This window comes from Panthera pardus, unplaced genomic scaffold (genome assembly GCF_024362965.1).
Source record: "Panthera pardus isolate Hobbes unplaced genomic scaffold, ASM2436296v1 HiC_scaffold_8, whole genome shotgun sequence".
Lineage (NCBI taxonomy): Eukaryota > Metazoa > Chordata > Mammalia > Carnivora > Felidae > Panthera > Panthera pardus.
In genome coordinates this window covers 97522880-97545677 of record NW_026527013.1, presented here as the reverse complement: position 1 = coordinate 97545677, position 22798 = coordinate 97522880, and the positions used below count along the sequence as shown (strand labels likewise).

The following is a 22798-nucleotide window of genomic DNA, read 5'->3' as shown; positions in this document are numbered from 1 at the left end:
CATGCTTCAAAATATATACATAATGACATTTGTTCATTACTCATTTGTTCATTCCTTACCTTGTAAGACCCAATAAACATCACTAGTCTTTGCCAGTTTTTCTAAAAGTGGTGCTATGGAGGTAATGTTCATTTTATATTGGGAAAGAGCTTCATTGCTACCATTGTGAATCTTGATAGACCACTAAGAAATAAAAAATAAGCATTAATTCAGCATTTATCACAGAAAAATTATAACTTGCTCTATTGTAACAAAAGTTATTATTTTAAGATAATCTCCACTTTTATTCAACATTAGAATAAAATTTCGTCAAATTATTTCATGAAATCTATGAAGGCAATTAAAAAAAGCTGATATAACATTAGACACTCAATGTATGACATTCAAGAAGAATGTAATTTTATAAATAAAATAATATTGACATTTAACACCAAGTTTACTAAATTTATTCAAATTGTTTCATTAAAATAAATCAGCATCATTAATTATAATAGAAATAGTAATCGAAATATAGGTACAATCAAGAATTCTATTTAACATAAGTTAAATTTTCCTCAGCGTGTCCTTAAGAATGAAACAAAAATCCGTACGTAAGAATATGCATAATAACTTACTGTGGCAGCTCCTGCTATAATCACATGGGGCTTTGCAACAGAATCCTAAAGAAAGAAAAATCTTCATAAGAGTGTTCCATCTAGTTATGGGAATTAATATAAGTAACATCACTTACTTTTTGCCTTAAATTTAAAGTTCTTCCTTCTAAATCCATTTTAATTTTCTGAGTTCCTTACTGGATTCTCATTATAACAAGATGGCACATCCAATGCCTAAAACCTTACATGGTTATGTGGTTATACAGAATAGCATGAAGCTTGTGTGTTTAATTTTTTGGTGTTCTTAAAAAAAAAGCCCAAAATATATCACTGAAATTTAATATGGCCTAATATTATTCTGAATTTGGAGTAAACTGTTTAGAGTAAAGCTCTAGTATATTATGTCAGCCAATTAAAAAATATTAATGAAGACTAGAGGGTACATAGAAAAATGTTAAATAAAATGCAAGAAATGTAATCTTTGGAAAAGCTAAATCTGACATGTATAACGGCTAATTATCATAGACCACAATGTGCAAAGAAACAAGGAGAAATTTGGTAGAAATCCTCATCAAATGCAAATTGTACTATTACTAATACTACCAATTATACAGTACTTAGTAATTTACTAAGTTCTTTTAAATTAGCTCATTTGAATATAGATTCTTGCCACCCATGAGACAGGCAGGAAGATATTATACACATCATATCAAATTAAGGATACAGACTCAGAAAAGTTTATAGGGTATTGCTGAGGCCTGTAAGGGACAAAGCCAGAGCTTAAGTCTTGTGACTCCTAAATTTAGTGCAATTTTCACATCAAAAGACCTGCTATTATAATCATGTGCGCAAGGAACAATTAAAAATAAGCAAGAAATTTAATTAGAAAAAAATATGACTCATCTAGAAAAGTAAAAATGACAGGTATTGTCTCATTACCTCTCAAGGTAGAAGACTATGAAAGCAGAGAAAAAGAATAACAGTAATTTCCTTCATGGATACTCTCATTTCCAGTCTAGTGTGTTTCATTTTACACTGCTATTTTAGTGGAATTTCTTCCTCATCTCTAGGTGGCTCCCTTTCTGATTTGTCACAGTCATTAACCCCAAATCTTATTTCTCTTCTACAGGTCCCTCTTGCCTCCCTTCTCACTTTTGGTATAAAATTCTCAAATTTCATGGAGAAAATGGAATTCATCTGGCTTGTGTGCTCTAGACTTCCTCTATTCTTACAACTTCTCCCAGCCTATCTTCCTTGAACAACAGAGTCAATGGCTAATCCTCTTAATGGCTAATCCTTACTCTGTGTCTCTATAGGCCCCCTTTTTCTGTCCAGGGATATATCCATGAATGATCAATCTCCAATTCTCATCAATTTCATTTTCCTTCTCTAGCCTCCTTTCTTCCCCCATCTACAAAATGATGTATCATCTTTAGACTAAAAAAATGTTCCTTCAACCTTGCCTCATTCTCAAATCCTTCCTCCTTGTACTGTTAACCAACAGATTACTTGGAAGAGCATTTTGCCCTCCCTATGTGAATTTCCTTATCTCTCATTTATGCCTCAATTGATCACATTTTGATTTGGGGCTTCACCATGCAATAAGACTGATCCCATTCATGAATTCTGGATTTCTACGTTCTGTTAGCTTCATTCTACCCTGTCTAGTTCCTAAAGTGACACTTCTGACTGTCCACTTTTTAAAACTCTTTCCTCCCCTTGTGTGTCATGATACAGTTATTCTTCTCCTGCTTTTCCTCTTACCTCCTTTACTGCCCCTTCTCAAAATGTTTTTGATAGTTGCATTACCAAGTCCTCTTCTTTAATCTCTAAACTCTGTGCCTATTCAATGTCTTCCATTCAAGTAACTTCAACTATCACCTCACACAATACCCAGATTCTCCAATTCCATCTGAGTAGCTCAGACTTCTTAATAAGTGCCTTCACCTACAGAATTAAATCTAAATTGTTGGTTTCTTCACAGTTTACCCTAATTTCCCATGACTCCCTCAATACATGTCACCATTCTGTTTAAACATTTCAGTGGTTCTCCACTACCCTCAACACAAATTAAACTCAATATTCTTATTTTTAGGAAATATGCCCTGAAGTATTTAGAAGTAATCAAAACATGGATAGATAGATAAATGAATTTATACCACACCGAATACAACTTAAGATATTATTCATAATATCTGCTTACCTTATCTCTTATTAGCCCTCTCCTCAAATGAGGCACATGGAAATAACAGCCAAAACCAAATGCAAATAAAAAAAGCACTTTGAATTTAAGCTCCAGCCATACTAAAACTACTAGTGATTCCCTGAATAGGCTACAGTCTATCTTCAGTATCTTTGCATATGCTATTTCTTGTGCATGAAACAACCCTCCTTTCTCATAACAGGCCCTCACCCTTAAAATCACTTTACCTGAAAACTAGTTTTGAAAACTTATAGTTAGTGCCTATTCTCTGTAATCTTGCTGTACCCTATTCTTCCCCTATTTTGGCACTTGTCACATTACTTTCTTAATTAACTATATCTGCCACTCATCTGGAAGCTCTTTGAGGAGAGGAACTCTATCATGTTAACTGGGTATCAGCACTTTTTAGCCTAGTACCTAGAAAATGGCAGGTGATTAATAAATATCTGTTGAATCACAGCAGAGTTGTCTAAATTCAACTTTGCTTTTATGCCTGTAGGCTACAATAATGCTCTTTCAGTTAATAAGTGTATCCTTCTAACCCCACAGTTCTTCTGGAAATATTACCTCCTCTGTAAAGCTTTCTTAAACCATCACCTGTATCTAACCAACCCCCATCCTAAGTGCCTCTATCCATGGTGCTTTCATAGTTCTTTGTGCTCAATTCTGTACTTACTCTTCATCTTACCATATTATTATTCATCAGAAAGTCACTATACACTAGATACTGAAAATTCTTTGAAGGCTGAGACTGAGGCTAATTAATTACTAGCCACACTCCTAACACCGAATGTAAAGCCAGCAATATCACATAAATAATAATAATAATATGGATTGTTGTATTCCCAGGGTCTAGCTGCTTACTACGAAAATAATAAAAAAATACATAAAAACATGCATACATACATACTTTTTAAATAAATGAAATCAATCCATCAGTCAATCTTAAGTAATGACACAGCCATCTACCTAAATAAGTGGAATCCTTCCTATCCCCCAGTAGTCATAAGGAATCTTACAATAGAATCTAAAGCTCTAAAAACTAGTTTTAGCAAATTACAAGAACTGAAAATCTGGATATGCAATGTAACTCCAGGTTAGTAAATAAAAAAAGTTATCGATGATTTTACAGGACTTATACATTATACTGCATTGATGTTTCTTTAACTGTGAATTTCTACTACTTTAATGATATACTTTCAGGTCCAGCACAAACATAAAACATGTGTTTAAATCATTTGAAATATATACATGTAACGTTATTCTACACTTTTGGAATAAACAAATCAACAAAGACAAAATATAATTATGTGAGACTGCAAGTTACCAGAAAGTTGAATTCTAGAATTTGTTTTCATATTTTGTTTTTTGAAAACTGAAACACATTTTGTCAAAAAAAAATGTTAGAAATGTTGACTAGGTTCCCACTGGATCCTACAAAAGCTTATTTGGTGTATGAAGTGGTTGCAGTGCTGAACATGTACTGTGAAAAGAAGCAAAGAAAAATACCAGTGCAGTATAAGTAATTAAGCAAAACAAGGTCAACAAAATTGAATACTGTTTTATCCATCCCAAATGCAAATACCTCTAAGGAAAGAAGACAGGTTTAATTAAAGGACAAAGAGCTATATGGAGACTACTGTGGAGATTCTAGAAAGGACTTTGGGGTTTTCAAAGTGAATAGAATGCTTGCCCTTATATCTATCTCCAAACATTATGAGCCAAAATATGCCAGACTTGACTTCTGGGCCACAAATGTAATGATAAAAGGGAAGAAAACAGGCTATTTAACAACAACAACAAAGTTTCCTGAAGAATCTGGGCATGAGTTTGAAAAAGTGGGAACATGCTCAAGAGAATGTATGTTGTGCAAGAAGACGACCTGGGTTTGAGTTAACTGGGCAACAGAAGTAACAGAAAATTCTGTCTGGAAAATGTGGCATCAGCATAACCACAGTAGGGTTAGAGTGGTGGCAGCAGAAGTACTAGATCAAAACTCCCTCTTCTCAGTAAAGTGACCGGATCCATCCAGCACAATTAGTCACTATGAAGAAAGTCGGCACAGACAGAAGAGTAGGACAGGCAAGTAAGGGGGAGAAACACAAGGAGTGCTCATGAGCTTTTAAAATTTGGTTGCTTAAAACCAGAGACCTAGATGTTCAAATACAGACCTCAGTCCATACTTTGATACACTGTTTCATAGAACCATTAACTTCTGGATGCCATAGAAAATCCTAAAAAAAGAAACATAATGAATAAAAAGTCAAAGAAACTTATTCGTGCTGCCTAAAAGAAACATGAACCCATCTCTTCAAGAGTACCTAAAGTAAGGGGTGCCTGGGTGGCTCAGTCAGTTAAGCATCCGACTTCGGCTCAGGTCATGATCTCACAGTTCGTGAGTTCGAGTCCCACGTTGGGCTCTGTGCTGACTGCTCGGAGCCTGGAGCCTGCCTTGGATTCTGTGTCTCCCTCTCTCTCTGCTCCTCCCCTCCTTGCACTCTGTCTCCCTCTGTCTCAAAAATGAATACACGTTAAAAAAAAAAAAAAAAAAAAAAAAAAAGAGTACCTAAAGTAAAACACACCTTGTCCGTGACATCTTCATCTCCCATCTCGGTTTCCCAAGGGCCTCACAGGAATTCTTGTATCCACTTCTACTTTCCTCTAAACTACTCTCCACAGTCATCTTTTAAAATTTAAATCTGATCTTGCCACACATCCTTGCTTAAATATTCAAGGACTTTCAATTGTCCTCAGAATAAATTTCAAAGTCCTTAAAACTACTAAGGAGGTATAGGATCTGGCCTCTACCAAGACATTCTACCTTTTCTCCTCCCACTTTCCCCTCACTTTAAGTACCCTGTTGATTCTCCTTCAGCTCCTGGAATGCTCTATGTGCTCCTTTTTTCTCTAGGACTTTGCACATACTGTTCTGCCTACAATGCTCATAAAACTTCTCCACTGAGCCTGACTCGCTCCTACTTATCCTTGAAGCTTCAGTTAAAACATCTCTTTCTCAAAGAGGAAAACTATTTTTAATTCACTGTTTTGTACATTCCTAATGCCCACTTCTTCCTTTTTTTTTTTTTTTTTTTTAATTATTTTTAGAGGGAGAGACAGTGCGAGTAGGGGAGGGGGCAAAGAAGAGAGAATCTTACGCAGGCTCCACCTTCGGCACGGAGTAAGACTTGGGACTCAATCGCACAACCCTGGGAGTTAAATCCAAAAGCTAAAAGAGTTAAAATCAAGAGTCAGAAGCTCAACCAACTGAGCCACCCAGGCGCCTCCCACTTTTTCCTTTTCACCATCCTTATTCCACATTTAAAGCATGTAGTGAACTGTAATGACTTTCAAAATCCATTAAGTCTAGGACATTTTTGTCTTGACCCCTACTGTATTCTCAGTATTTAGGAGAAGTCACTGTGACTAGGAATTCAGAAAAGTCACAGATATTCTTTTATGGATATTAATCCTGAACACAAACTGGTTTCAAATTAACATACAAGATTATTATTTTCTGGATTAAATAATCTGAGAGACCAAATTTTCCATTTCATTACACAGAACTGTGCATACAAACATTTATTCAATCATTTTACCATTCTTATCTACTCTAAATACACTGAAATATATTTAATACCTACAAAGCATTAGCTGATCTACAAATAAATTAACCAATGAATATAGTTTCAACATAACATTTAGCTTACTGTTACATTAACCTACCACTTTAACTGATGAAATCTTGTCTTCAAAAGGAATGTTTCCATGCTGTCATTAAAAAGAGAGAAAACAAGGAATATTAATGTATAGATTAATTTTATGTCATTAATTCTCCCTTTAGCTGCTTTTGCTGATTTATTTATGCACTACATCTCAATTATCTATATTCAACCTGAAGGGAAAAACACTTGCATAGAATACCAAAAAATAAGTGACACTAAATTGTTTATATATGATTTTTAACATCTAAGATAGAGTCTAAAGATAAAACCTCAACTCCAAACAAGCAGTTATGTGAACCTGTATCTTTTTGCCAAGATTGCCACATTCCAATTTAGTCTTAATATAATATTATCTATGGCAGAGATGGAGAGCTCCTCTGCATTTCCTGAGTCCCCACCAGTTAGACAGAACCACATGACTAGTTCTGGCCAACGTAACATGGCTAGATGTGACGTGGGTCACTCCCAGCTGAATTTCTCAGGGTAATTCTCTAGTCTCTGGTTTAACCTGATGCTAAGACTACAGAGGCTGACTGTAGTCAGACTACAGAGGCTGGTACAACTGGAAGGTGGTATAAATTCCAACAAGGAGGGATCTCCAAATGACTGCATAGAGTAAAACCTCTTGCCAACCCACCCACAACATGTAGCTCTAAGTGAGAAATAAACTTCTGTTTTGTTAAGATTGTAGAGTGGTTTGTTGCTGCAGCAACATCTAGTCTCTTCTCAACAATACACTAGTATCAGTCTTGTCTGAACAGGAGTGCACATATACGGCTCTAGGTTATTTTGGGTTTCGTTTCAAAGACTGTATAAATGGTCCAGTTGAATAAAAAAATCAAAGTTTGGAGACAACTTCTAGTAACCAAGCATTCCATAAAACTCTAGGGTGGGGTGGGGGATAGAAGTGGTCAAATAAAAAAGGTAATTCTTCCTAAAACCAAGGTTGAAATGTCTTCATTAATTTAACCAGACAAACAGTATTTATACTTATATCTCTGTGAAATAAAGCTTACTTTTATCAGCATGCTAACTTTTAAAATTCAAGCATCATTTCCCAAAAGGACTCTGAGAGCAACTGTACTTTCAGGTGTGTTCTATGAAGAGTTTACTTGGTCAAATAAGTCTCGGAATTACTGGGTCAGACCAAATCACACAAGTGTTTTCCTTCTACTATCCCATAGCTATTGCATAGCTCAGGTAATTCAATTTAACCTCTCTCTTCTTTTCCTTGGATATACACAAAAGAATATGTCTCATATGTAAGTCACAAAGCACAGTAAAAATAAATAAGCACTCATGAGTCCATCGCAGAAATCAGAGCACTACCAACACACTGAATGACCTATGTGGACCTTTCACTACTTTGAATTTTGTTTGTATTTTGCTTTCTTTTTTATTATATAGTTTTGTCACATGTATATGCATCCTTTAATGATATATTGTTTAGTGTTACTGGCTTTCTCTCCCACTTTTAATTTTGAGAAATGTCAAACTTAAAAAAAAGAAAAGAAAAATGTCAAACTTAGAGCAAAATTGACAAAATTATAATGAGCACCCCAAATACCCTTTATGAATTGTTAACATTTCCTCCACCAGCTTCTTGTCTCTCTCTGCATAGACATATACATTGTTTTCCTTTTACTGAACCATATAAAAGTAAAGTGCAGGATGAGCACTGGGTGTTGTATGGAAACCAATTTGACAATAAATTTCATATATTGGAAAAAAAAAAAAGTAAAGTGCAGACATAACATTTCACCCTTAAAAACATCAGCATGTATTTCCTAAGAACATGGATATTCTTTCACATAACCTCAATACTATAATCCCACCTAAGAAATCTGACATTGATAAAATATTAATCTAATACACAGTCCATGTTCAAATTTTCCACTCTCTTCTTTTTTCCTCGCTATAGCTCTTTTTTAAAAATTTTTTTTAAATGTTTATTTTTGAGAGAGAGAGAGAGAGAGAGAGAGAGAGCATGAGCAGGGGAAGGCAGAGAGAGAGGGAGACACAGAATCCAAAGTAGGCTCCAGACTTTGAGCTGTCAGCCCAGAGACTGACATGGGGCTCAAACTCATGAACTGTGAGATCATGATTTGAGCCGAAGTCGGGATACTTGACCCTGAGCCACCCAGGCACCCCTCTCTATAGCTCTTCTATTTTAATCTAGAATTCAATTAAAATCATATCTCTTTATCATGTCTCTTTACTCTTTAAATCTAGAACATCTCCTGGCCTTTTAAAACTTTCATACATCAATGAACTTATCATATTTATATATATCAAATATTATATTTATTATTTTTGTAGAGTCTAGGCTGGTTGATAAAACACACAAAATCTAGATTATAAACAGCACTGACAGTTACCCTGTTGTGCATATCTCTTACACGAGTAAGAGTTTCCCTACAGGTTCATAGGCCATACAAATATTTACCCTCACATGATAATGTAAGTTATTTTCTGAAGCGTTTTAATAATTTATATTTTCATCAACAGTTTCAGATACAGAGTCTTTAATAAATCTTGTCAGATTTCATATTTTTTTGCCATTGTCAAATTTAATTCCTGTCACTTAAGTAGGTATAAAATGGTATTTCACTATGGTCTTAATTTGAATTTCCCTGATTACCAATGAAGTTAAACATCTTTTAGATTCATGCTGGGATTTATGTTTTCTTTTCTGTGAAATGACTGGCCATGCCTTTACCCTTTTGTTTTCTATTAGGTTGTCTTTTTTTTTTTAAATTAATTTGTGATTCCTTACATCTCTTAGATGTATATTATAAATATCTTGTAGTTTGTAGCTTAGCTTTTTTCTGTCAGGTATCTTTTGGTGAACAGATAATCTTAAGGCATGTGAATTTATCCATCTTTTATTTTATGGTTAGCATGTTTTGTTTCTTATGTAAGAAACTTTTCCTTACTTGAAGTAATGAAGATATTCCCCTGCATTTTTTTTCCCTAAAGGTTTAAAAGTTTTGGCTTCCACATTTAAGTCTAAATTCATCTAGAAATGATTTTACTTGATGGTGTGAGGTAGGGCTTCCAATTTCACTTTTTTCTATATGTATAACCATAACCATAATGATGCCTCAGATCATTAATTAGATAGACCTTCTTTTCTCCAGGGATCTTTAATGGCATCTCTGTTATTTATTAAGTCTTTGTATATGCATGCATTTTAAAGTTTTAAAGTTCTATATCCTGTTCGATTGGTTTCTTGATTTAGCTCTACCAACACCACATTGTCTTTATTACAACACAGTTAAAATCAGTCCTGATACTGGAAGATAAGTCTTTTCCACCTTGCTCTTCAGATCTGTTGTTGTTATTCTTGGTCCACTGCCCTTCCACATAAAATTTAGGATCAACTGGTAAAGTCCCACAACAAATCCTGTTAGGATTTTATTTGAATTACATTGAACCTACAGATCAATTTAGGAATAACTGACATATTTACAATATTGATTCTTCTCATTCCAAAATATAGTATATATTTTCCATTTAATTATATCATTTTAAATTTTGTTTACATAAAATTTTTTTTCTGTACACAGAAATCATCCACGTTTGCGAGGCTTGTTCCTATGTACTACATGGTTTTTGTTACTTTTGTATACAGTATATTTTAAGTATTTTGAACTCTATATTCCTGGAGTGCAGTATGCAATTCACTTTTAACAGCTTTATTGAGTTACAATTAATTTTTGTATGTTTATCTTAATATCAACTATCTTGTTGAAATTTTTATTACATCTAGTAATTTTCTATAGATTCTTCAGAGTTTTCTTTGTATATAATTGTATCATATGAAATTCTGAGTCTATCTCTTTCTAATCTTTACATCTTTACCTTTCCTTGGCTAAGGGCCTCTAATATAATGCTGAACAGAAGCAGCAATAATGGGCAGCCTTTTCTTCTTATTGAGTTTAACATAAATGTGTCTAACATTTCACTATTAGGGATATTTACTGTAGGCATCTAGAATTTTTATCAGGTTAAGTTAGAATATAAAGGAACTAATCTCATAGAGACAGAACGATACCAATTCTCTGATATTGTCAAGGCCTGCTTAATGGCCCAACACGTTGTCAAAAAAGGTTCCACATATACTTTGAAAAAATATATTCTTTTATTTTTTAGTGTCTTCTTTAAGTATTGAGCTGTAAGTTCATAAAATCAGATATGCTTAGTAATTTTGCTTGTCCTATCATTAAATGCATGAGCAGTGAGCAATTCTCTCACTTTGATGAAGGATTTGCCAACTCCTCACTGTAATCACATTAATTTTGCTTTATACATTTTAAGGTTAATTTATTTCATGTGCATGAGTTTAAAATCTTAGGATTTGAAACTTTTGTCATTAAAACGTATCTGTATCCCTGATAATACTTTTTGCCTTACCATCTATTGTCTCACATTAATATGACTTATCTTTCTTTAATAAGTATTTGTCTAATAAATCTTTTCTCATTTTTAATTACAACCTTCCATATCCTTTTGTTTTAGGTATGTATTTTGAAGCAGCAGAAAGTTCTTTTAAAAACCAATCTGAAAATCTGTTTGGTAGGCAAGTTTAGACTGCTACCCTTATTTTGATTATAAATGTTTCTACCATTTTACTTTTTGATTTCTAGCTCCCTCACACATACATAGGTTTTTTTATATATGTGGAATATATATAAACACTGATTTTCACATGTACATATATTTTTGTATATATACATATGAATGTATGTGTGTGAGCATATATGTGTGTGTGCATGTGTATGTATGTATGGCACATATATTTGGCATTAGATGAGTTTGGTTTTAATTTTTTTGTTCTTCTGGTTTGGAATTCACACATCCTAATTCCTTTATTCTTTGCTCTTGAAATTTTACTATCATCTTTAACTTAAGTTCTGAAGTAAGAGAGTAAAGAGGACATTAGAAAACTGACCATCTCCCTCTGATTTACAAGCTATTATTGGCTAGTTCTTTAATACAGTCTTTTTGTAAAATGTAAAAAAGAATTATTATTTTATATAGACAGTGTTTGTTTAGATTTACCTGTTTAGGATTTTATTTAACCACTGCTTCTTACATTTCAGATCATTTTTTTCTGAATTATTTCCTTTCTTCCTGAAGTTTACCCTTTAAAAAGTCCTTTACTGTAAGTCTATCTAGCAGTAAACCCTCATCACTTTTGTTTATCTGAAAATGTTCTAAATTTCAAGAATAGACATTGTATGCTAGATACACAATACAATTCGAGGTTGAAATTTACTTTCTGTCAGAAGTTTAAAGCTATTATTCTAGTGTCTTCTGGCTTCCAATATTACTACTGAGAAATATGCTGGCCCAAAGCTTAGTTTTCTACTGCAGCCTTTGGCATCTGTCTTCAGGTCAGCCTGAACCCCTACTGAGTACCTACTATTATTGTTCCCATCTCTGGTTTGAATCATAGTTTGTTCCTTTTGGGGGGAGTGTGTCCCATTTCCTCAAAGTCTAGAAACACATCAACAAGTTTTTTGTTTTTTTTTTTAAATCTAGGATCTAGTTAGTTTGAGGTAGAAGGGGCCCCCAGAGTATCTAGTTTGCCCTCCAGCTGAAAGCAACACAGTTTTGCTGTTGTTGTCGTTGTTGTTTTACTGCAAGACGTCCAAGTTTTTAACATCCTAGCCTAAATTAAAATCATTGAAAAGGGGATATAACATCTAGTGCTGCCCAAACTTATTTGACCACGGCTTCTACAGAACTAATCTACAAAATAGAATTTGAAAAAAGTCCTGCTCTATAGCTTCTTTAAAATTCTTTTTGCCTTGTGGCGCCTGGATGGCTCAGTCATTTAAGCTTCCGACTTCAGCTCGGGTCACAATCTCATGGTTTGTGGGTTAGAGTCCAGCATCCAGCTCTGTGCTGACAGCTCAGAGCCTGGAGCCTGCTTCAGATTCTGTGTCTCCCTCTCCTTTTGCCCTTCCCCTGGTCATTCTCTGTCTTTCAAAAATGAATCAACTTTAAAAAAATAAATAAATAAAATAAAATTATTTTTGCCTCAACACAGAAAAGAAAAAAATTCAAACAAAGAACCATCTTCAATACTTCTACCCAAACTAACCCACACCGAGGCTAAAACAATAATAATAATAATAATCAGCTTATACAATGTGCCAGACTGGGTGAGGCATAAGACATGTATTTAAAAAATAACAATGATAATATATAATCTCTGTCTTCAAGGTGTTCAGAGACAAGAGAACTAAGTAAAATACATTTTGGCAAATGCTCCACTAGCAATTTGAACTAGTTTCTCAGTAAATGTCTACGACAAACTGTCTTTGTTTCTTTTTAGAATGCATATACACTTAAATGTATCTGGTTTGATAATTGTGGGTTAACCGGGCACCTCTAAACAATGAAAATTGGAAACCTAGGTGTTATAACTAGGGCTCAGAAACAATATACCATATTATGCCCACTTTGGGCTATAAACTAAACCATTATAGTTTTTATCAACTAATTGTTGCCAAATCTATTATTCCAATTTTCAGAAATTCACACTATTCTGTGCCTAGAAATACTAAAAGTGTTTCTTTGAAGTCAGAAATCTCTCTACTTTTTAGAAGTTCACTTAAGTTTTTTTACCTTAAATTGTGATAATCTCATAGAATTCAATAGTTCCAATTTTCTATATAATTTTATGTATATAATTACCCATGAAAAATACATTTACAGATACCAAATTAAATGAAAAATTGACTTTATCATTTTCCATTATGCAGATTTAAAATCTATACTAGCCTTTTCTAGTGGACAAAATTTCTAATAGCTGATGGATTCTTCTCACAAAGAACAGTTCCCAAGGAATTTAGCACCCACTACTATCATTACTATGTGGCTAGATGTTTAGCTGTGAAGTCCCTAATTTTTTAACTCCTTACCACAGGGCAAGTTGAGGTGAACAGGCAGATTTTCATCATAAAATCATGAGCTATTCCCCCTAAAATTCTGAACTTTCTTGCATTTCACTTTTCTCTCCTTGCTATTGCCCACTCCCAATCATACACAGCTGAAGACAGGGATTCGAACTTTGGATCACTTAAAAAATGTATAAAAAGAAAGGTATGATGATTCATAAAATATTAACTAATCAACAAATTAATTAACAAATATATATATAGAGAGAGATCCATTCTTGCTAGTTTTCAAAGATATATTTTTAAAATCAGAAATTTTCGGGGCGCCTGAGTGGCTCAGTCGGTTAAGCGTCCGACTTCAGCTCAGGTCACGATCTCACTGTCCGTGAGTTCGAGCCCCGCATCGTCGGGCTCTGGGCTGATGGCTCAGAGCCCGGAGCCTGCTTCAGATTCTGTGTCTCCCTCTCTCTCTGCCCCTCCCCCGTTCATGCTCTGTCTCTCTCTGTCTCAAAAATAAATAAACGTTAAAATAAATAAATAAATAAATAAATAAATAAATTTTAAAAAATAAAATCAGAAATTTTCTATAAAAGTAGCAGATATTTGTTGCATTGTTGTTTTAATTATATAGCATAATTGCCCAGTGCCAGTACAGTTGCAGAAAATTATGTCCTGATGGGCATTGCCAATAAGAGTATAAATGAAAATAGTTTAGCAATATAATCAATATTTTTTAAACTGGATTCTTTAACCTAATATTTGCATTGCAGGGATTCCATCTACAGAAATAATTTAAAAAGCAAAGTTTTCACACAAAGATGTAATTGAGAATGTCCCTTCTTAAATTGCAAAAGTAAAAAAAAATACAAAAGTACAAGAAGAAAAAAGAAAATTATATATTACATCATATCCATTCAATAACATGTTGCCATTATGATGAAACTTACATTGATTATATAATAATACCATGAATTATGATAAGTGGTGGAAACAAGACATAAGACATGCTAAAAGATTACAAGATTATTATTTTAAAGAGACTGAAAAGAAATATGGCAGATATGAAAAGAAGAATAAGGGATATTTGCTCTTAGTTTTTGTTGTAAGGAATTCTCAAAAAAATTTCCATTGAAAGAACTTATCATTTCTGAAAATTAGAAGTTTCAGGTAATAAAAGGTTTACTAATCCGTTGCCACCACTTTTCTTATGTTCCTCATTATGTTCTCTATGATATTCCCCATCGTCCCTTTTTCCTTCCACCTTTCCCAAAACCAAAGTAATAAAACTTTTATCACTCTTTTTGTTATTATGAAAAGACACATTCCTCCTATAACTATTCAGGTGGTTAACCTCTAAAACAATAAAGAAAATAGGTAAGTTTTACCTTATTTCCTTCTTCTTTGAATTGGGGATTAATTATTTTTACAAAAGAATAAAACAACTGACGAATTCTGGAATCTCCAATAAATGCAATATGTTTATCTACAAGACAGTTCTTTGCTTCACTGAAATCAACAAAGAAACATTAATTACAATAAGTAAAATCAGCATGTTGGCATTTCAAAGCACAGTTTGTGAAGTAGTGCAGGATTATTATACATATAGTTCACGTTGCTTTAGAAATAGGTGGCTAGGTTTGTTTAATCAACCAGCCCATGGATGATCAACTAACTCTCAATACTCACAGCCCCCATTTATTAAGTGTTTAATATGTACTCTAAGTATGTTAAGTGCTTTATATCCATTATCTCAGAATAACTCGACAAGGTAGCTATCCAGGTCCTAAAGCTAGAGTCCTTCTCTCAAGGGCTATTTATTGCCTTGGGCCTGATTATCTCTGACCTGAGATAAAGAAGCTTGGAGAAAATTCTTCCCCTAATGCTTTTGGCAGGAATCTTCATTTGGACTCACCCCAACCTCCACACTCTGTTGGCAATTCTCTACCATCATATGGAGAAGTACCATGTAGTATTTCCTTTGCTTCATCAACCTTTCTCCACTCGTTATTAAAACCTATCCTAGAGAGGTGCCAGGTGGCCCAGTCAGTTAAGCGTCTGACTCTTGATTTCAGCTCAGGTCATGACCTCATGGTTCATGAGTTTGAGCCCCATGTCTGGCTCTGCACTGACAGCCTTGAGCCTGGAGCCCGCTTCAGATTCTGTATCTCCCTCACTCTTTGCCCCTCCTCCACTCATGCATGTGCTCTTTCTCTCTCAAAAATAAATAAATAAACATTAAAAAAAAAAAAGACCTATCTGAGAAAAGAAAAAAACAACGAAGTAAGAAAACTTACCTGATTTTGTATTTATGCATCATGCAACTGTGAGGTTGCCAAACTTTCTCTCCAAGAAATCTGCCACTTGAGAGAAGGTATTCACATGAATCATTGCCTGTAACAGTTAAACAAACAATATTGTAAACAATAGTTATATTTTTGTACATTGATTATCTGACCCCATGTAAGCTCTCTGAGATCAGAAAGCATAGTTTTCTATGCTTCACTGTACCTTCTCGATACATTATTTATACATCCCTGAGAAGCATAGTAAATATTAATACATTAATATTCAGGAGGAGAAGAACCACTGATGACAGATACTTCACTATAGAAGATAGAAGAGACTCCTAATTCTCAAATGCTACATTCACTGCTTTGGCAGTGCCTTCTGCTTCAGGTTCTCTTTCTAGGGACATCATCTCAACCTCAAACTAGCCCTTAAACCTGCTTACCACTCCTAGTTGGGAAAGAAGAGTTTAAGGAATAAGAGAGAAGACTTTGGAAATGTCTTCCTATTCAACTATTACAACGTATGGTGCATTTGCACATCTGGAAATACAGTAATTAAAATATTTTTTAAACCAACTCCCTGATTTCCACGACTTTCCTGTGAGGAAGTATGCTATCCCTATTCTGTAAATGTGGAAACAGAGAAAAGGATTTATTCAAGAACTTCTTATTGAGGTCACTAAAACTTCATCCTTTTATAATTTACAAAGTAACATAAAACTATTTTAGCTACATGGTGGCTGAAGGTACATAGGATCAGTATCAACAACAAATGCAGACTTTAGTTTTTAATATTCAGCCTGTCTACCTCTCTTAACGTTCTCCCCTTCTTTTCCGTTGTCCAACCAGCTCCTCCCAGATTGGTTGGGACTATCACAGTTTCACACTGAAAGTTCCACATCTTGGAAACTCTCAGTCCTATGTAAGTGGGGAGGTGGTCACCCTATTTCCCATGGCCATTTTATCATACACTAACTGAAATGACTGAAGGAGTTTAAAAGGGAGTTGGAAACATTAAAAAAGTCCAAATACGTCAAATGGATAAGGGAAAAAATGAGACATTTCGAATAATATAATTAAATCACATATTATTTAAATTAATCTCTGGTTCTTTATGAAGAGTCATCAGCAAGCTCTATTTGTTTCACAGACCGTTAAGGTCAGGATAACGAAACTCTACAGAACAAAAATGATACTGAATCACTCAGGGTGGAGAAAGAGAAAACCCAAAGATATTTAAAGTGGAAGAACACATCTTTCTTCTCAGTCTGGTTATCCATTTATCTGGTCAATATACAGATAAAAGGTGATACAAATACAAGACAGGTATGCATAAATAATGAAAGTGTTGTTATTTCAGTGTCATAAATTCTAAAATAGAGCAGGAAGGGAAAGTGAAAATACTGCATTGTAGTGTTGGTAGAAAACTGGATAAGGAAAGCAGAATATCAATTATTAAAATTTTGCAATATGTATATTTTGCAATTTTGTATATGTAGGCTGCGCAGGTTTTTTGTTTTGTATTTCAAAATTTTTTTAATAACCTCTCTAAGGAAACTATAAATAATCAGTTCTTAATTTTTTCCAATTATTAAAAACTAATTCTAGTTCTCAAAAACAAAATTAAGCTACATAAATAATCAAGAAGGAGTAAAGAAAAGACTATAGGAACACACAAGTTATTTTTCTAAAAACATCCATCTGGGCGCGTCTGGGTGGTTAGTCAGTTGAGAATCCAACTCTTGATTTCAGCTCAGGTCATGGTCCCAGGGCTGTGGGATGGAGCCCTGCGTGCGGCTCCAATCTGAGAGTGGAGCCTGATTGGGATTCTCTCTCTCCCTCTGCCCCTCTCTCCCAGGTTGCACTCTCTCTCTCTAAAATAATAAAACAAACAAACAAAAAAATCCTTCTGCTATATTCTTTTATAATGGTTCTACAGTAAAATACTATTAAAAATCTAGTAAAGGGGTGCCTAGTTAGCTCAGTGGGTTGGGTGTCCAACTCTTGATTTTGGCTCAGGTCATGATTTCACAGTTTGTGGGATCGAGCCCCATGACAGGCTCTGAGCTGACAGTGCGGAGACTGCTTGGGATTCTCTCCCTCTCTCTGCCTCTGTACCCTGCTCTCTCAAAACAAATAAACTTAAAAAAAAATCTAGTAAATGTTTAAAATTAGAATGGAAATTCCATATTTGCAACATTTCTACCTCTTTAAATATTTATAAACTAAGTAAAAAGTTAGTATCATCTATTTTCTAAAAAAGTTATAAAAAGTTGCAAATAACTCGGTATTAATTCTGTGCACTTTTTCTTCCCTTTCTTTCTCCCTTCCTTTTTTTTTTTTTTTTTTTGTTGTTGTTATTTGATTTTTGTGTGTTAGTAGAACTTTAAACAGAAACACACCCTGGCCAATCTACAGTATGTGGGATTGTTATTGTTAACCATCTATATGAATTATCAACATAGTTTTGTGGAGATGGAAGTACCAGACCAAAACATCTTAAAATAACCAGTCTTTCTCCACCAGAAAATGTGTTTTAAAATGCAAAGTTCTTTTCTTCCTCGATACTACTACTCACACATTGTTTTTCAGTAGTTCAGCCAGTGGGAAATAACAGCTCTCAACTGATGAACCCAAACTAGAAAACAAAAAAACAAAAAACAAAAACAAAAAAACAGCAAAACAGATTTGAAGCTGTCACTAACCAAAAGACACTATAAACATAGTTCTTTAGAGACTACTAGTCTTTCCAGGAAAGAAAGTTCTAATTTGCTAACGAATGCTAGTTGGTGATAACTCTTCTTAATATATTTTATGATGCAATTTTTTTTTTTTTTTTTTTAGTAATCCTTGTATCTGACATTAATACTCTCTGTATTATATCAGTTAAGGCTCAGTCAGAAGACAGAAACTGCACTGCTATTTTAATAGAGAGACTCTAATATAAAGAATTATAGAAAAGCAAAAGAACTAACCAGGCAACTGAAAAGGCAAGAGACTTTTTTTTATACTTGTCAGGAAAACAATAAAAATACTGGTGATAATAACTACTATTATCATCTGAAAATAAATTAACCTAATTTAGAAAAGAAAACTCCCACAAAATTCCACACTCAAACACAAGTTCTCTTTTACTGAGAAGGAAATACTTTTGGATCAAATCACTAAATGTAATCTAGATGTTAAAATAAGTTAACATGCCACATCTTCATTATGCATACTAAGTATATGTAAATATCTGCTGGCACATACTTCCCCGTCAAAACTGACCCAGAAAAACCTCCAAACAAAAGAAAACAAAAAATCCCAGTCATTATTTTCAATTGCCTCATATAATTTTGATAGCTGCTTTAAAACAACCAGTGTGAGATGCAAGTTGCCAAGTGCTCAGATAAATCAAGCTAGGAACACGATAAAAACAAACAAAAAACAAACAAACAAAAACAACTAAAGGGAAAGAATTATCTACTTCAGCTATCTCCAATACTAGATTATCTAGATGAATGGCTGTGTCTTCCTCTTCATTCTATTACCTTAACCATAAGCATTCTGGTTTGTCAATCTAAAGTCTTGGGTTTTTATACATGATTTTTCTATGTTAGAAAGATACTAAAAGCAAACAAAATAAGTAAAAAGACAAATTTTTAAAAAGCCGAAAAACAAATGTAACTGCTAAAGAAAATATCTAACATGCTAAATAAACTGTAGCTTATATTTTCCTTTGAATAGAATATCTCTGGCACACTGCACCTTTAGACTGGCTGAATCATCCTACCAAAGCTATCTGTTTATTACTACCAACCATGAAAATATTAGATCATAAAGTTTTTAATATGATTTGTAAAATATTTTGTTTGCCTAAAATTCAGCAAGGTTACACTTTGGTCTGTGCTAAAAAATCACTGTTTACATTTTTCTTTTGACAAACTAGGAATGCCTACATTACAAGTGGCATCTTATAGATCAGGATCTTTCTGGCAAAGAAAGAAAAGGCTAAGAGACCTAGAGTTGCTTCTTTCTTAAAATTCGGAAGCTTTGAACTCACTTTTCTCCAAAACATGCAATAATACTTAATACTTGCATTTAATAGGCCTGGTGACAGAAAGGAATTAGATTTCAACAAACTTAAAGCATTTGAGACAAGTTTACTTTATCAATTAAAAAATTAAAAATTGTCCAGATTGGAATTACCCTTAAGGCTATTGATACTGGCCTCTTGTCACAGAAATGATGTTTTTAATCTATAATCACAATAGAAATGGACATTTTGTGATTTAGTAACTTTAGAAATTGAGAATATTTAAAAAACATATAGTTAATAGGGTTATTTTTTAAAACGTTTCTATATTTTATATAAAAATATTAATAATGAAAAAAACCCCTCTATTTTGTAAAGTTGAGATCAGAACATGCTATTAGAACATGAAATTCAATTAAAGCCAAAAGAACCAGGGGCCCCTGGGTGGCTGAGTCGGTTGAGCGCCCAACTGCAGCTCAGGTCATGATCTCACGGTTCGTGAGTTCGAGCCCCACGTCGGGCTCTGTGTTGCCAGCTCAGAGCCTGGAGCTTGCTTCGGATTCTGTGTTTCCCTCTCTACCTCTTCCCTGCTCACATTTTGTCTTGCTCTCTTTCAAAAAGAAATAAAAACATTTAAAATAAAAAAAAATAATAAAAAAACAAAAGAACCAAATGAAAGGAGAAAAATAGGACTTCAAAAAATAAGAAAAATAAGGACTTCGAAAATCTATTTATGCAGTTATTGTTTATGGAGTTTCTAATGTGTGTTAAACTCTGATGATTTAAAGATGAATAAAATACCCTTGGAGGCTTATAGTTTGTGTGGGGGAGATGGATACAAATTATTACAATATAACATAAGTATGTACTAACTTCTATAGAAACACTGAATTGTTAATTCTTACTTCTGTGGTGGTGACATTTGAACCAGACCCTAAAAAAGAAAGACCCTAAAAAAGAAAAATCTGTACTGTTTTAAGGAGGGGGGTCACTGCAAGCAGAGAAAATCAGGTATCTGACATATGTAAAAGGGAAAAGCATATTTAGACTGTGAGCCTGAAGTTTAGAAGAAGGAAAAAGATAAACATAGGTAATAAAAAGTAAGCTGGTCAGATTCTGAAGTTGTACACATGCAACTTTCAGAAAATTATTTTACTGGAAAAAGAAGGGGAAAACTCTTGGCTGGTACTGTGAGGCTGAATTAGTGTTTCTAAATGATTTAACCCATTTCCCTCTGGAAAATGCTTTCTCACTCCATCTTCTATACATCACCACTGCCTAAGAAGCTCTGAGAAAGGCAGTCTATAACCTAATGGCATGAGGCAGACTAACTAACTGGGTTGTAAATCCTAGCTCAGTCACTGACTAATTGTGTGTCCTTAGGCAACTTAACCCCTCATGCCTCATCTTTACAATGTAAATAATACTGTAATTCGCTGGATCTAAGACGACTGATTATAATATAGACACATCATTATTTTATGTAACACTAGAAAAATGCTATCAATTAAACTTTGACCTGCAACAAAGTTTTAAAAATTCATCCTGATTACAGAGATGTCAAAAATGGGGGGTGGGGGTGGGGAGGAATGATATATGATAATTTATCTACTTCATAGAATGGCTGGAAGGACAAAAGAAGATCAACATGTAAAACCCTGAGTAGAACAGTGATTGACATATAACAAGTACTCAATGTTATCACGTGGTGTTTGCCAAGCTTTACTTTCTGTTGTATATAATGCTTTCTTTACTTCCTATAGTTTGTATATATATATTCAAACTGTATTCACTCTACCTTGCCTGAGGCAAACTCATACCGACACAGTGCACTTTTTAATATAAAGCCTAAACCTCTGTATCTAATATAAGGTCCTTACTTATTTTTAAAGATTTATGATATTGTGATTCAAGCGTAGGGACATCTTTGTGTCAAGGGCGCTACATTTCACTCAGTTTGACACTGCCAAAGCATGAGGATGTCTAAAAACTTCCTGGTATGATCATTATTCCTCCCAAACAGTCTCTGGCTCAAGTTTTTGACATTCAGTCTGGGCAAGTACACACACCAGGTGTACTGCTTCACATTCAAGGCACTGAAGCACCTACAGAAGCTGATGACTAGCTTCTGCAGGAGGCTTTATAAACAACCCCAGATTGCCACACTGACTCATAAGGTTCCATCTGACATTCTATTTTCCCTTCTGATGACAGATTTTGAAAGGATGAAATATATAATCTAAATATAATAATCATCCAAGCTTATCAAAAGATAAACCACAATATAAAAAAAGGGAGGGGGGACTAGATGTTTACTTTTCCCACTATAGCATCAGTTACAACATTTACCTTCACCACCATCACAGAGACAAAATCGAGTTAGAGTACTGTCATCTTATAGACAAGATCGAGTTAGATTACTGTCGTCTTATACCAAACTAACATAAAATGATTAATAGTAGTTAAAAATTTTTCTTCAAAATGACCACAAATTAATGCATCGACACTATAAAACATTAGTTTTATTTTGTACATCAAAGTGTCTGACTTCTGTTACAGCCACTGCAGATGAACCAAAGCCCGGCCAGATCACATGGCTGTGATCTATAGGAGGCTGAAGGGAAAAGGCCAAAGGGTATAAAGAATTTATCTTTTAAAATCGATTTAGTGCATTCATATAAAGACCTATTCGTCCATTATGGTACTAGAGTATAAGATTTTTAATCCTCAAGAATTGGAGAACACAAGGCAGCAAAACTGATCAAAATGTCCTACACTTTGAAAGATCTCCTGGGATGAAAACAGAGCTCAGATTCCTGTACCTGGTTTACTGGATATTTTGCCAAAGTGGTGTGAAGTTAAATGGGAACAGCGTTAAATGTGCACCTGTCCATTACACATTACATCTTGACCAATTAATCTCACAGTCACCAAGAGCTGTCCAGATAATGGTTTCGATAATACTAAGAGCCAAAAATAAGAGATCCTATCATTATTAATTTCCCTCAGCTTGTCAGCCTCTCTCCTAGTGGCATTTTAACACAAAACTAAAAAAAAAAAAAA

The 22798-nt window shown here is 34.1% G+C and overlaps 1 protein-coding gene across 12 annotated transcripts in view; it reads right to left on the bottom strand.

The window, feature by feature from the left end:
- Positions 1 to 22798, bottom strand: part of CASD1 (CAS1 domain containing 1) — a 68311-nt gene that overhangs the window by 44138 nt on the left and 1375 nt on the right. For 11 of the 12 annotated variants that reach the window (XR_002078346.2, XR_002078343.2, XR_002078344.2 and 8 more), the window contains exons 2-7: positions 15724 to 15820; positions 14815 to 14935; positions 6520 to 6564; positions 4968 to 5030; positions 615 to 659; positions 60 to 183 (exon numbers count right to left, since the gene is read on the bottom strand). Coding sequence is in view for 7 of the 12 variants with exons in the window: in XM_019443342.2 (XP_019298887.1) it covers positions 60 to 183; positions 615 to 659; positions 4968 to 5030; positions 6520 to 6564; positions 14815 to 14935; positions 15724 to 15820 (495 nt within the window). In the remaining 5 variants the exon portion in view is untranslated. Of the gene's footprint in view, positions 1 to 59; positions 184 to 614; positions 660 to 4967; positions 5031 to 5951; positions 5971 to 6519; positions 6565 to 14814; positions 14936 to 15723; positions 15821 to 22798 lie in introns of those variants that run through there. The other variant, XM_053897826.1, reaches the window with a different exon arrangement.